The sequence below is a fragment of the Boleophthalmus pectinirostris genome, unplaced genomic scaffold (genome assembly GCF_026225935.1).
Source record: "Boleophthalmus pectinirostris isolate CB_2022bp ecotype Guang Dong unplaced genomic scaffold, ASM2622593v1 HiC_scaffold_10, whole genome shotgun sequence".
In the NCBI taxonomy this organism is placed as follows: Eukaryota; Metazoa; Chordata; class Actinopteri; order Gobiiformes; family Gobiidae; genus Boleophthalmus; species Boleophthalmus pectinirostris.
In genome coordinates, this window is record NW_026570971.1 from 12,229,647 (window position 1) to 12,245,771 (window position 16,125).

General features: G+C 37.5%; 1 protein-coding gene across 1 annotated transcript in view; it reads left to right on the top strand.

The window, feature by feature from the left end:
• Positions 1 to 10,152: 10,152 nt before the first annotated feature.
• The window catches only part of LOC110155614 (unc-79 homolog, NALCN channel complex subunit), a 66,279-nt gene continuing 60,306 nt past the window's right edge, over positions 10,153 to 16,125 (top strand). The window contains 2 exon segments of the mRNA XM_055157582.1: positions 10,153 to 10,174; positions 12,308 to 12,428. Coding sequence (XP_055013557.1) covers positions 10,153 to 10,174; positions 12,308 to 12,428 — 143 coding nt within the window.

The window sequence follows — 16,125 nt, forward strand, 5'->3', positions numbered from 1 at the left end:
ATCCCAGCGCTAACAAAGTAGCACACGCGCATCCGGTTTGGACCTTTCACAATTAAAGCCTTGATTTTTACAGGCAACCAAAAATGTAATTAAATACGAAACAGCAGACATAATCATGCAACCACAAGACCCCAGATCAAGTTTTATAAGTGTTAGAGTTAATAACCTTTTAAAATTTTGGCTTATTTATTCCTTGTCTTAAATTTCTTGGTATTCATCAGCCTGACCATGACTTGCTTTATTATTTATTAGTTTGGTAATTATCATGGAATGTTTGGGTGATACAGAAATGTAATAAATGTAGCCCAAATACATCTAATATCCACTGTAATTTGGAAAACAGACATTTTATTTCGAAAGCAAAAGCATTATTTCCTTTGCGTCCGTGCGCTTGACGGAGCTCGGATCTTTTGATGAGGCCATCAGGACCAAAGCAAAAGTTGAGCAATAAAGCGTTTACTAGCGACCTCTATTGGCATATTGTAGACAGTGGAGATTTGTGAACTGCTCTAGTCTTTCTGCATAGTCAATGGCCTGCACAAAGAGACAAGTACTAACATTAATGTGCATGGGCTAATGAACTCAAATGAAGACTTTGCGAGAACAGAGTATTGGCAATTTTATTCGTTTAGACTAAATGTTAAACCACAATTAATAGTATGACCGAAAAATATTGGAGATTTTACAATGGTTTGTTCAAATCTAGGCCAATATAAGTATAAGTTTAACCATCTTTAGTCTAGTGTTTGTGATTTTGAAGACTGTATTTATATATATTTTTTAGCATTAAAGATTCTATGTTATGCAAAATTGACTCTTGTGAGCATTATGTCATGTGACAATGTTGTTACCTCTTCAAAAATACACCTGGAGTACCTGCATTTTTGCGCTGTCTACATTTCCCAACCTCAAAATTCTCTGTTCCACCTTGTGATGTCCTGAGGCAATAGTTTTCAAGTTTCAAGTAGATTCCAGGGGTTGACATAATCCAAATGATTCAAGTGAAGGTGTGTGGAGTTTAAAAACACAGTGGAGCACTTTCTGCATTACCACATGACAGCAGACAGTGTTTTCAATTTGAGAAGAAAAAGAACTCAACCTAAATACACAGGATTTGTGTGTTTAATATGCGTGACTGAAACAACACTCTAGGTAGGTATGTTTTTGATGAGGAGACATTATAAGATCAGAAAACATCATCAATATGTGCCCTTTAATTTTTTTTCATTTACGCCTTATGTACTTTACTTTGTACTTTACTATACATTCAACATATTATGACAAAGTAGGCCTAGTGTAGTGAAAGTGAATGGAAAAAATGAAACTCAACCAAGTGGCAATTCATGAAGGTCAGTTCTTATATGTACCAGCAGATGGTGCCATACTACACAATATTATTGAGTCCGGGCAGCGGGCAGAGCAATGCCACAGCCTAATTTCAGTCCCTATTTGGAATTAGCCTGGTGCCACACAACCTTGTAAAATGCTGGAGCTATTTTATTTAAAGGTGCATTATGCAACTTGGCCTGGATGAAGATAGACAGGTTTAATACCACACTGTGAAACATCCAAAACAAATTATAACATCTCCATGGAGAAAAAACAGAAAAAAGTTACACAAAGCACCTTTAAAGCTTATCTTAGAAAATTAGTAGTCACCATATACAGTCTACAGGAGTGGCTAAATCCATTTGGGCTCTTTTATGTGATCCCATGCATAAACCAAGTTAGAGATTTTTGATGAGAACTTGTTTACATAAGTGTTCTGACTCCTCCCCGGGACAGAGATGGGACTGAGATAAAACAAATGCATGTCCCACTGCAGGATGTCCAGAACATTTCCTTCCACCTCAACAGACCGGCCGCTGACAACTAAAGGCTGAAGATGCTCTCTATCCTAAGGAAACCCGCCATGAGATCTTTACTGTGCAACCAGAGAACCATCTACAGCAGAGCCCCTCAGGACAAGATCGGAGCAGGGGTATGACTCTAATGTTTTCTGTCAAGACAAGAGACTAATTAAGAGGAAATGAGAAGTAGATCACAACTAAAGTGCTTAAGCAGATAAGACAAATCCAACTAAAGCTGCATAAAGTGTGGTCCTGGTACGATCCTTGTTTTGTTTAGTCCTGATGTAGACTTGGTTCAATTCTGATCTAGTCCTGGTTTAGTCCTGGTCTAGTCCAGTGGGTTTACTCCCAATTTTAATGTGTGCAAGTGTGAATGCAGCTTAATTTGCCAATGAACTGGATTATAATGCATAGCCTGTGTCATTTTGTGTGTAACAATTATCAAAAGCGTCTTGCCCAAGGACACAATAGTCAGTATGTAAACCAATTTCTATAAGATGTGTTCTCTCACCACATCGGAACTGTAACTTAACAAAATCTGCACTTAAACGTCACCTACAGATCACAACTAACCAAATGTAGAAGTTAGTAGTTCAATTATAGCTCCTGCAGATGTTTATTGTTGTGTCCTTGGGCAAGACACTGAACTTGCCTCGACCCACTGGTGTATGAATGTGTGAATGGGTCAGTGGTTCTAAGTGACATTACATTAAACTTCCTCTGTAAAGTTTGCGCGTTGTCACTTGTCACACCCTCAAGATTCTCCTCGCTACAGAAATAAATTTAACTGTTCACACTTTCTTCTAACAGTTTTGAGAAGTACTTCCACTTCGACTCGAGTAAGATATTATTTACACCAAATCCAATAATTAAAGTTGTACCATGTATTGCTTTGACTAGAATGTTCTGCAATATAGTAAACTTGTCTATCTCCACGGAAACAAGCAGTTGACTCCTTCCAAGCCAAGTTACAGGTCAGATCTGTGGAGGGTTGAGGCTGCACACAGTAAAAATGCATGCATGTTTTCCAATGAATTGCTGAGCTACAAAAACATAGAATGAAATGAATGTTTAAAGAGCCCATATTACGCTATTTTCTGATTGATGTTATAGTATAGTTGTTTCCTCAGTTCTTCAGAAAACGCTGTGTACCACATTGTGATGTCATGTGGTAATACTGGATGTGTTTTTAAACTCTAAGACTCATGGCATCACAAGTTTAGAACAGAGCATTTTGAGCTTTGGAGATGCAGGATTACTTAAACATGTGTGAATAAAATAAAACAAAACTCCAGGTATGTTTCAGCATTCTAACATCAGCTCACAAGAGTCAGTTTTGCTTAATATAGGACCTTAAATACCATACTGTGAAACATTCTGGACAAAACAATAACATCGGTATTAGGGCTGAGAGTCATTAAGAAGTTGTCGATTTGATACATACATACCTCGAAACATAGGCGGCCATACGATACATATCTCGATACAGTGGACTTTCAATTCGATATGATATATTTCAAATCGATTTGATACGGTTCAATAAAAAATAAAGGCTAAATCATTGCTGTGATACTAAACGTCTTATAAGAAGTTAACATGAAACACACATTTTAATCAAATGAAAATGTCAAATGTGACAAAATATACAAAACAAAATGTACCAAAAAATACTCTTGGCGATATATTGATACAGCAGTTCACGATATTGATACTGTATCATCACATTAAACGATACGATATATCGATATTGATATTTTTGCGCACCCTTAATTGGTATACTGTGGTCCAAAGCAAGAAAAATGATCTGACAAAGTTTTTTTTGCCGTTATTTAAAAATAAAAAAAGCTTTTGGACATTAGCCATCTGAGTGTACTATGCTTTTTTTTTTTCACTTTTATTTTACTGTTCCTTACATTTTCATCTCTACAAAAACTTTGGTGCATGTTTTCTGTTTCATTCAAAACAATAACATCAACACGGAGACTCTCAACCACAAAAGTTACACAGTGCACCTCTAAATTAACCACTACTTTTACATAACCACCAAATCACGCTAAACCAGTATCAGTATCAACCCTTTATTGGCCCTAATACAAGGAACTCAAGCGTACAGTGTCTTCCGCATTCTGCAGAGTGGCTAGCATGTTTTATTCATTTTCTATCCATAAGTCGTCCTGGCTTCAACTATGTGTGGGTGCGTGTGTGCGTGTGTGAGAGAGAGTGAATGAGGGGATGGGAGGGAGCTCTGCGGCTTGTGTTGATACCACTAAAACTGTTGATCTGTCCTATGGGAACAGCAGAGGCCTTTTACAAAGACAGGCGGAGGTTAGACATACTAAAGTGCAATGGGAGGCAGGGACTCTGGTGGTAGGGAGATATAATGGTCCAGAGGAGGACTTGATAAAATGATGCGATTGGGACAGTGTTTTATGGGCACCGAGGGCTAATCCCATGTGTTACTACTGGAAACAGATCACAGATGTTATTTTGTAAACTATAAATGTCAAAGTCATTATATCGCTATTTACGTGACTGATGGAGATGCTATTTTTTGCCTTCAATGTTACACGGTATAGCATTAGTACGTCTTTATCTAACAGTTATTCTATTGATACATTGCGGAGGATGTCATCAACATTCCCTCGTACTAGCATTAGTTTGTTAAAAGCTCTATTACTCAAGTTAGACTTAATCTGAGCTTTGTTTTAACACAATCTGACCAGAAAGAGCTGATTTGTTTGGAATTACAACAGGTGAGATTAAATAAGTCTCTCTCACATAAATGGCAAAAGGAGAAATTTGTCAACTGGACAAAAGTTTATTTGGTCACATACGTTTCACAGCATCTAAGCTGCTTTTTCAGTTCTGGTCAAAATGCTGCTGAACACTGTCTTATATTTGGTTTAAGGAAGGAGCTAACTACAATCAAACTACTCTGAAACTAACACACATACTTGTTTACAGTTTCTGTTAGTTAGGCCTATTGAACTTTCACTGAGTGTGGGGTTATATTAGTAGAATCATTCAGGGCCATAATGGAGCTTTCACACCTCTGGACCTGACCTCCATCCATTCATTTTCTTCTGCTTATCTGGGGTTGGGTCGAGGGGGCAGCAGTCTAAGCAGGGACTCCCACACTTCCTTCACCCCAGACACGTCCTGCAGTCCCTTCGGAGGGACCCTGAGGCATTCCCAGGCCAGCCGAGAGACATAGTCCCTCCAGCGTGTCTTGGGTCTTCCTCGGGGCCTTCTCCTGGTGGAGCATGCCCGCAGCACCTCCCGAGTTACGTGCCCAGGAGGCATCAGGAACAGATACCCAAGCCATCTCAACTGGCTCCTCTCAATGTGGAAGAGCAGACTCCGAGATCCTCCCGTGTGACTGAGCTCCTCACCCTATCTCTAAGGGAGAATCCAAGCTGTTTCAGTTCTGGTCAAAATGCTGTTGAACACTGCCTTATATCTGTCTGAAAGGAGGAGCTAACTACAATGAAACTACTCTGAAACTAACACCGTACTTGTTTACAGTTTCTGTTAGTTAGTTAGGCCTATTGAACTTGCACTCACTGTCGGGTCTTATTAGCAGAATCATTCAGGGCCATAATGGAGCGTTCACACCTCTGGACCTGATCTGGCTATCCCTATTGTTTTCCTTGTTTGTTTTGATTTAGGTTTTAGGATGGAGTTGACCCTAAATCAAACAAAAAAAAAAAACAAACAAAAAAAAAAAAAACATCAGCATTTTGACTAGAACTGATGAAGCAGCTTGGATGAGTTGCAAAACATATTTGACCAAATAAACTTTAGTCTAGTTGACAAATAGAAATTCTCCTTTTGCCATGGATTTTCCCTGGAGGACTGAGGGATGTTACACACTCTCTCACATAAAATCACAGCCACTCTCACCTTTTTGTTAAAAATCAAACACCTAAACAGAACTATGGATGCTCGTTTTAATCACAAGCTCCTGAAAATGTGCTGTTTAAATCTGTTTTGTGTTCTTTCTCTTTTTCAAACTTAATTCCTCTGTGTTTGCTAATATGTCTAATGAGGGCTGCGTCAACATGGTAACTGCTGAACGTTCCTCTGATAGAGATACATGTAGAATACCCCCAGCATGATGTCATGGCAAAGTATCAATTTTCAGATTTTAGACTGTTCAGATTCAGATTCAGAAAACTTTATTGATCCCAAAGGGAAACTGGAACTCAATAGAATAATAAACATATTGCAGTGCAAAACATTTAAAAAACATTACCCTCAGAATGAAGCAATTTAATTAGAAGAGCGCATGAAGGAATTTGAAAAGCGGTTTGTCTTTCATACATAAAACATAAAACCAACACCCTGAAAGCATCCATGATAAAGTCAAGAGCGAGAGGATGGAGGGATTGACTCATGAGACACTTCACTTTGCTCAGTACTTGCTCCTCCCACAGAGAATGCAGCTCCTTGATTTTGACCCCTGTGATTTTTGAGCAGGTTTTAACAGTGTGACGATAATCACATGATCATATTCGATGGGGACAAAAGGAAGATTTCCATTTTGATTACACTGTACTTGAAATATCCAATGGGTGACTGCAAAAATGTTGAATCTGATCATTTCTATTATTGACTAGATCCAAGAACTCACCGTCTTACAACTAAAATCTGCATTCTTTCAATATTAATTTTAACTTCACCCATCTGTATTAAATATTATTGGCCTATATAATGTTGTCATGTCATATGAAACCCAGTAATTACAGACTGCTGTAATAACACTTGCCCTGGCCGTGTTACTTGCTTGTTTCCATGGCGATAGGTATGTTTATACTGTGGAACATTCCAGAGAAAGCTGTAGAATTTTCTTAGAGACAAGAAAGTGCAACTTCCTCATTCAGAAAAGTTACGTAAAGCAAGTAGGGCAATGTAATTCAACCATGAGTGACTTCAAAAGATAAAGAGCAGTGAAGAATATGTGAATAGTATATTAGGAAAGATATGAGCACTGGTACTAGTGAAGATGAGAAGATGGAGAGGCTGGGGAGGCTGATGGTTCTGCTGCAGGTGAAGAAAGGCTAGTGCATATTGCTAAAACTGCAGGATTTAAGCAATGGAATGAGGTGACTGGTTGAGAGGATGAGAAAGCTGTGATTGGCTGATTTGATAACAGAAAATGGTGTTCGGATTTATATCAATATCATTTAAACTCATTAGTTGGAACCTGTCAATATATCTGTTCATATCTGCAGGTAATAGTCCAACTGTCAAAGCTGCAGTGGTGGAAGAAGTACGCAATTTTGTTACTTCAGTAAAAGTACAGATACCAAAGCAAAAAAATACTCAAGTAAAAGTAAAAGTATCACATAAAATATCTATTTATTAATGTAGCCATTTAAAAATGTACTTAAAGAGTAAAAAGTAAAAGTATTTCGCCCCGAGATTTTGAGAACTAATTTTGATAAAGATCTGTGCTGAATTTTGTTCAATGGAAACAACTGAATCTTTTTTTTTTTTTCTCTAGCTGCTTTATTTGGATATTTTTCCGCAGGTCTCAAACGGGACCCAGCTGGAATGTCCCCCTTGGCTGGAAAGTCCCCCTGAATTGTACCCTTTATTAAATTAAGTTAGTTAATTAAGTCTCAAACACACACAAATAGAGTAAATACAGTGTGTCAAATTATTTCTCAGGAATAGTTTACAAGTGAGGCACACACTTTATGTCATTTTCATTAATCACTCAGTCACTTCTGAGTGCCACAACTATTTCAGGATTTTATGTTACATATTTCAATTAAATACATAGGTAAGACCTTCCTAAAAGTGAAAGTCTGAATGATTTTTTAACAAATTCTGTAGCTTACTAAGTTTCTTGTTTTGCGCTGCTTACAAATTATGTTCATGGCAAAAAGAGAAGGGGCACCCGGAGGGAGGGGGGTGACATTCCCGCTGAGAGAATGGGATGTTCGAGCTGGGACTTTCAAGCCAGGGGGACGCTCGGTATTCTCTCAAACAAAATACTCAGTGCTTTCATATGTAGTGAAGTAAAAGTAAAAAGTATCAGTTCCAAATGTACTTAAGTAAAGTAGGTTACAGATACCTAAAATTTACAGCTAAGTACAGTTTTTACTAGTTTTACTCTGTTTTACCCTGCCTTATACCATAGCTGGGACAAAACAACAATTCTTGACAGAAATAAGGCTACAAATAATAGAAATGCAATCTTACCATGTCAATATTTGGTTTTATTTTACAGCAGACCGCTTTTGTCCTGTTTGTATTCTCCATGGCTATCCTGGTCCCTGCTGGCTGGATCATGCATCACATTCCAGAGTATCGCCGGAGATCTTCTGAGACCACATCGGACTAAAAACAGAAAAAAATCTATAAACATATAAACATGTACACCAATAAATAATACTGCTATTATATGTTTATTATCTCTCATTTACATAATATTAAACCCTGTTATACTGTATGTGTATTTGAGTACAGTGTCTGGAGCTGGAGCGTTGGGTTAGTGTGTTATTGCAGGTGCAGTGTTGATTATATGGACAGGATGTGGCTCTGTTATCTGATGTGAAATATTTACCCAAACACGGCCATTGTGAGAAGCCTGTTTACTCTCAATCTATAGGGCCTGATTATATTGTCTACTATCCATCGCATGTCAAAAATGTCCTGATTTATGTTTAAAGATGTGCTGCATATTAGGCTTTTAGCATTAAAGGTACTATATTAAGCAAAAAATGACACCTTGTGAGTTTTAAGCCATGTTTTAATGTTGTTACCTCCTCAAAAACAACCCTGGAGCTGTGTTTCATTCACACATGTTTGAGTAATGCTGCATTGTTAGGCTATCTACATCTCCAAAGCTGAAAATGAGGGTAGAGAGTAAAGATTGTAAATTTCAGGGCTGAAAATCCAAATCATTCTAGTGAAGATGTATGGAGTTGTGGAGCCCTTTCTGTAAGCTATTATCACAGATTGGAACAGAATGTTTTGAGAGAACTAAATATGGTAAGGATTGTGTGTTAAACATGTGTAAATGAAACAAAACACAGTGCACTTTCGATTCAATATGACATATTTCAAATCAATTCGATACGTTTCAATAAAAAATAAAGGCTAAATCATGACTGTGATATTAAAAGTCTTTGTTAAACTGCTTCTTGTGCAAAGTTCATTATGAAAAAAAAACATTTTAATCATCAAAACTGTGAAAATGTCAAATGTGCTGCATAAACAAGTTTCCTTTCTCTGAACAAGCAGCAAAACTGTAGCACTGTAACAAAATAATTTGTAAAATATAACAAAAAATACTCTTGGTGGTATATCGATACAACAGCCCACAATATCGATACTGTATCATCACATTAAATGATACTATATATCGATATTTATGCACAGCCCTACTGCCAAGTATGTTTTTGATGAGGAAACAACACTATTATAACATAGATCAGAAAATAGAGTAATATAGGACCTTTAAACTATAATTTAAGTAGATCATTACTTTGTTCATTGTAAACTGGAGTATTGAAGAGAAGCTCTACCTATGAAATTTAAACATAGCATGCAGTGAATTGTCATTTACAGTGGTAGGGGTAGATGAAAATAGGAATTTTCTGAGCATTCAAGCAGAACAATACAGATTTAATGTGTGAATAAATGAAAATATAACTTTGAGTAAACTAATAATGGGGGGACATCTAACATAACATTTGATTTTATAATAATAATATTCCCCCTTTAAGAATCCAAGTCAATTAGTCTATGTTTTGCTAACTAAAATGGGATAGGCTAATGTTTAAGCTTTGATACTCTAACCATCTGTTGCATGTTTAATATTTGGATCTGAATTTAGGCGTATGTACGTGTGGCTTAATATAGACAGGTCAACATTTCTTCATTTCTTCATAACTGTCTTGTTGTCTGCTCAAATAGGACTATTGGTGAAATCTTGAATGACAATTTGTCAAAACGCGGATTAGTCCATTTGGAAAGGTACGTCGTGTGGTCGATTACGCACAGTCTCATTAACGCCAAAAACGACCACGCAATATTCCAGGGAGCTCGAAGCTACGTCAATATTAGTATTACGGTTTCGTTTAGCAAAAGATGTGATAAAACAATGTCATTCTCGCGGAGAGTGAGTGTGCAAGCCCCCAGCGCGGAGTGGTACATCCAAGACAACCTCGCGTCGGAAGGGGGGGCATAGTCACTTTTTCACGACCCGGAGAAACACAGCGAACGCCGGTGAAGAAAACAGTCAAACATTTGCTACCGTGGGCTGCATGTTTCCTCAAGAGTCCTCAAAATGTCTACGAAGGCAGAGCAATGTGAGTACCAGCCGATTCAACACACGCGCGCCATCCATTTACGATCGTGCTATTTTGACAAACTGGTGATGAAGATTTGGGTTTGGAAATTAGAAAGCGAAACGAAATGGGAGCTGTCCTTGGTGATGAAAACGGTTACCAAGGCAGGTTGCAACACGTCCTTTCGCTGCAGACGGTGGCTTGAGGGCTCCGTGCACGTTTTCCAACCTGTTAAAAAAATAAAAAATAAAAATCTCCGATATCACACCAGCCGACGTCATGTTTTTTGATTGACGCGCGTAAAAAAGGCGAATGTAAAAATGTAGGCTACGTTGCCGCTCTCAAGGTCGAGCTGACGGGTTCTTTTCTCAACAATATGGTGGCAAAAGATTGATCAGGAGATGTGGTTTGGATACTCGAGCCATTAAACGTTTCCTTTGCGTTTTGTCGATATTTTTTGAACAGGTGGAAGGGCAACCCACAACTCCAGTGCAATGGATACACCTGCTGCTAGTCTCGTCGTTCAATATGACAGAATATAATGTACTACAAAACAAGCCCAAACAAGACCAAAAACTGCCACAATTTGTCGTAATAATTAGTATTTTCATTCAAAACCACCACCAGAAAGCAGTTTTGTAGCTTGGTGAGGTAGCTACACTGTCCAAAATGATCACAAAAGCTGCTCTGATTTTTAACTAGAATACTTATAACATATCCTAACATATTCAGAGTTCATATTTGCATTCATAAGAGTGGCCTGAAGCAATGTCTCACTCTGTAAGCTTAAGGCTGTTTGCTTTAATTGTAGTGGTAGAGTTGAACCGGCAACCTTTAGTTCATAATAATAGGTTACTGCCTCCTCTAGGGCTCATGCATCCTCGCTGAACACTAAGGAGGTCACTTGGTGTAGGCTACAGAGCCAAATAACTAACATTCAAGAAAAAGGAAACAGTTATGACAAGATATACAGTATTTTTAGACTGGGTACTGGATGAATAATAGCTTTATCTAATTGTGTAGTTATAATGTGACAGAATTTTCATCGCACTTGCTATGTTATCGTATTCTAAACTCACTCTGTTGCATAAAAAGTTGCTTATAAATGATTATTAAATTAAATACAACACAAAGGGCTGCACAACTGGTTGTAATTGAATCGAAATAGCAATTTGAATAGTCGCAATTCTCAAACTGCAAAGGCTGCAGTTATATAAGGAATAGAATGTGATCTGCAAACAACACAACATCTTGTTTTTTATACAATACAATATTTACAGCAATGTTTTTATTACCAGTCGTGCAGCCCTACATCATAATAAATCAATATACAATTCATGATGTTTACCACCTGCTTGTCTTGTCTTGTCGTGAAGATGTTATTGCTTTGTCTGGAATGTTCCTCAGTATGGCATTAAAGGGTTCTTATTATGCTGTTTTCTGATCTATGTTATAATGTTTCCTGATCAAAAACACACTTGGAGTTGTATTTTGTTTCATTCACACATATTTAACACACAAACCCTGCATGTTTAGGCTGAGTTCTTCTCTTAAACGGAAAACAGTCTGTTCCACCCTGTGATGTCATGTGGTAATACAGGAAGAGCTCCACTGTGTTTTTAAACTCCATATATCTTCAGTAGAAACATTAGGATAATCTTAGCCCTGGAAATGCCAATCTCTACTGAACAAAAGGTGAAAAGGTAAGCTGCTGACTTGAAAACTACAGCTTCATGACATCACAAGGTGGAACAGAGCATTTTGAGTTTTGGAGATGTTGACAGACAATAATAAAAGGTTACTCAAACATGTGTGAATGAAACAAAACACAACTCCAGGTATGTTTTGAGGAGGTAACAATGTTATAATATACATTTTGCATAATATAGGACCTTAAAGCATATCTGTTGCTTTGTAGATAAACAAATAGTGTCACCAAGCCAAATTAAAGGTCAGGTCTATGGAGAGGCAAGTCATCTCACAGTAAGAATGCCAGTTATTTTTGAGCACTTGAAAGCACCTGAAATGAAATAATTACATAAAGAAGTTTAATGCCATATTGTGGGACAATCCAGGCAAAGCAATAACTCAGAATTTCCTCATGTGTTTTGTTTTTTGCGTTTGTTGATAGTGTGTTTTGTCTGCTCCTTTCAGTTGCCTCTAAGATACGATACTTACAAGAGTATCACAACCGCGTACAGCACAATATTTATCCTGTGCCCTCCGGAACAGACATCGCCAACACTCTGAAATACTTCTCCCAGACTCTGCTCAGGTAAGTACCCTGCACAGGTAACACAAGTAGAGCAACTCTTACTGTATCACACATAGATTACTTCAACACCAGGCTATCTTATTCACGTACAGTAGAAAATCTGCAAAAGCTAAAATGACTTGATTTGCGTAGATTTGAGCAGTAATTATGCCTGGATTATGTAACTTGCTTTTCTCACTGGGTAATGACTTGAAGAAAAAAAAATGCTTTCAATATATTTGACTAAAGTTAAACCAATATAAGCTATTGGCTCTCAAACTTGTTACATCAAGTAGCACAAAACAAAAGATTTGTCGAATATATAACAGAACTATTCCAAGTCTAATATAGGTTCAAATTAGGTCGAAAACTGGACTATATTTCCATTGTAGTTCTAAACAAGACATAACACACAGGAGCATAGAAAAGTGGATCAAATGAATTTTAAATTAGGCAAACTCACAAACTGAAGAGCTGTCAAGGTATGACCTGAAGCAGCTCATGTATTTTTAATCATTTTTACATATGGACAAGAATGGGTTGGTAATCAAAACCTCTTTTCTTAAAACATGCCATGTTGTATAATCAATACAGTCTACAGGCAAACTCTAGCTATACTTTTTTTGTAATTTTGTTATTATTAGTCAAATGAATAGTTGTAGCCTTATCTGTTATAATGTATTGTTATATTTTCAAATGTATGATTCATATTTGACACAAAGAAGATTATCCAATAAAACAAAACTTGTCAAAACAACAAGTTGAATCCATGCTTTGAATTCAAGTCATTCTAACTTATGTGGATACTAGACACATTACAGCACTATAATCAAGTACACACAAGCTCATATTAGTGCATGCAGGCTGCAGGTTAAGCAGGAGCAGAGGTAGGCCGCGAGCTGAGCGCTGAGCATTGATTGAGTGTGGAGGTGATAGATAAAATCGAGCATGTCCTTCCCCGAGGGACGAGCAAGGGCCAACTCCTCTGGATGTGCAGTCACAGGGTCAGTGTGATCCCCAGAGTGCAGAGAGAGCGAGGGAGAGAGGGATAGAGACAGAGGAGAGATGGAGAGAAGGATGGAGAGAGGGAGAGAGATGGAGAGAAGGATGGAGAGAGAGGGAAGGAGGCTAGAAGAGGAAAAGCCTGACATGTTCCACCTCAATTCAGGTCATGTCGGCAGCCATTTTGGTGTCTTGATGTTTTTACCTTTTAGATTCCTGGAATTAGATAAATGCAGTGTCATAGAGATGAACTTTTATGATACCAAACAGTAATATTCATAGTCAAAAAACAAAAAAAACAAACAAACAAATGACAGTATGTTACGTCGATCATAAAACTTCGCTCCATTTCAGTGCAGCAAAAATGAAATAACAATCTCTCTGAAATGACAATAAGGATTTTCACTGTGATGGTCTGACTGTTTTATGAGAAAATGCTGCATTCCTTGTTTCGTCCAACTTTTAAACCTCTAAATTTGATAGCGAGAAACTGACAGATATTTGGGCCGCTAAAAAAGGGGCAATTATTCTGCACTGAATAAAAAAACAGCAACTGTAAGAAAACCCAACAGAAAACACAAGATTTTAAGAAAGTTAATTTTAAAGCATTATATTTTTATGCAGTGAATATTTTAAACTCGATTCTATGTAAAAAAAACAAATCAGTTCTTCAATTCAAATGCAAAAAAATATAATAATGCCATAGATTCAGTGTTAAATAAAAGCTTTGGTAACAAAAGACACAAAATAACCTTCATATGTAACATAAAGAAGACTGAAATATGAACTGATAAACTAATACAAGACTCCCATACATTTCAGAACATGTTTGTAGAGTACAGATATAGATCTTTCTACAAACTCAACTCAAATTTCAATTCAATTTCTCTCTGTCAGCCCCTGTATGCCCCTATTTGTGACCTCTATATCTTCAGCAGAACAGACGGAGCCAGGCCAGAGCTGCCATTCTCGGAGCCTGTGCTAATTTGAGCCAGTCTCCAAGTGGCCTGAATCTGCTCTCAATGATGTCACGAGCCTCAATCTGAACATAATATCTTCTTTTCACGGATTATCTATATTCTTGTGATGCGGATAGAAGAGAATATTAAAAGTGCTTCACGGAAATTGGCACAAGCAAGTCTTAAAAAGTAGAGCGCTGTGTCATGTTCTTTGAGAGAATCGCCAAATGGCCAAAGGTGCTGCTTAGTCACTCATTCATATTCCAGATTTAGTTCTTGCGTGGATGGAGAGCTGAGATGTTTTTGAATCTAATGACCATTCCTTCAAGTCACCATAGCAATATTTATGAAATGTGGGCTAGTGTTTTCACAATACAAAAAATAACTTGATTTCGATACTGAGGAATAGACTGGATACTCAATACTAGAATATAATGTCATTTTCATCATTAAATCGTAGTACTTTCTTTTATATTACCATGTGGCCTTATATTTGTGTAATCTTCATCCAAGTAGGTTCCATAGCGGTCCATGGGTGTATACTAGTCTTTGTGATCTTATACTTAATCTGAAAGGTTAATTTCTGTCCTAAATGTGACTTTTTTAGTATCGATATCTGCTCAAATAAGTATAGTATAGTAGTTTTAGTATTAATTAGCAGGGATGTAACAATAACTGAAATATCGTGATATCGTATCGTCAAAGTTCTCACAATAATATCGTGTACCATCACAATATATCGAATTACAAGTCTCTTTGCTTAAATTAAGAGTTATGGTGCAGCAATAACTAAAAAAAAAACAGAGGGAACTACATAGACCATGATCCTTTGCGCCGTTTCAGTGCAGACTATAGAACAGTTCTAAGCACTTTTAAGTCTGAGTTGTTTGGATTAAGTCTTGTCAAGACATTTTAAGAGGAAAAAGTAGCATATTAACAGTTTTATTAGCCTCCACAAAATATCACAATAAATGTCGTACCCAGAGATTTGGATATCGTTACATCTCTAATCGTGAGCTTTCCCACGATATCACAATAAATATCGTACCGTGAGGTTCATATCATGACAATATCGTATCGTGAGACCTGGATATCATTACACCCCTATTGATTAGTATCTGATTTTCGATACCCTTGTCTAGAAACTGATGTAATATTAGAAATGCAATTAAGAGAAGGGAGAGAATAATGCGTTTTTTGGGCTTGACATTGGTGGTGAAGAGGAGGAGATGGAGAGGATGAGAGGCTGATGGTTTTGCATCAGGGAGGGAGATAGGTGCAGTATAGTCAAAGCAGTGTGAAGAAAGAGGGGAGAGAAAGTGCATTTATTAGAATAGCTTGAATGACACAGGCTGAGTCTTCTTTACACTGACCACATATCAGTTGTTATACACTTAGTAGGCCTACAGCACACTTGTATGGTACAGTAGGCTTGGACAGTAGCTGTGTGTCATGTGTCTGTACAGTGCATTCTACATGTGTTTTGTGTGTCGTACTGTGTTGTGCAGGTGTGTGTGTGCGTGTGTGTACATTTGAGTGTGTCCTTGTGCACCAGTGTACAGTGTGTGAGCGGGTGTGTGTGTCTATGTTCATTGTTCAAACTAATGATGTTGTCTATGATCAAATGACGGCAGTGAAAAAGTCAAACTCTGGGATTCAGTACTTCAAATACAGAATATGTTTACTTTGAAGGTCAAATTGGCTCTTGGTGTGGAATTCCAGGGTATGACTTTGAGGGGATACTAAAGAAAATGTTT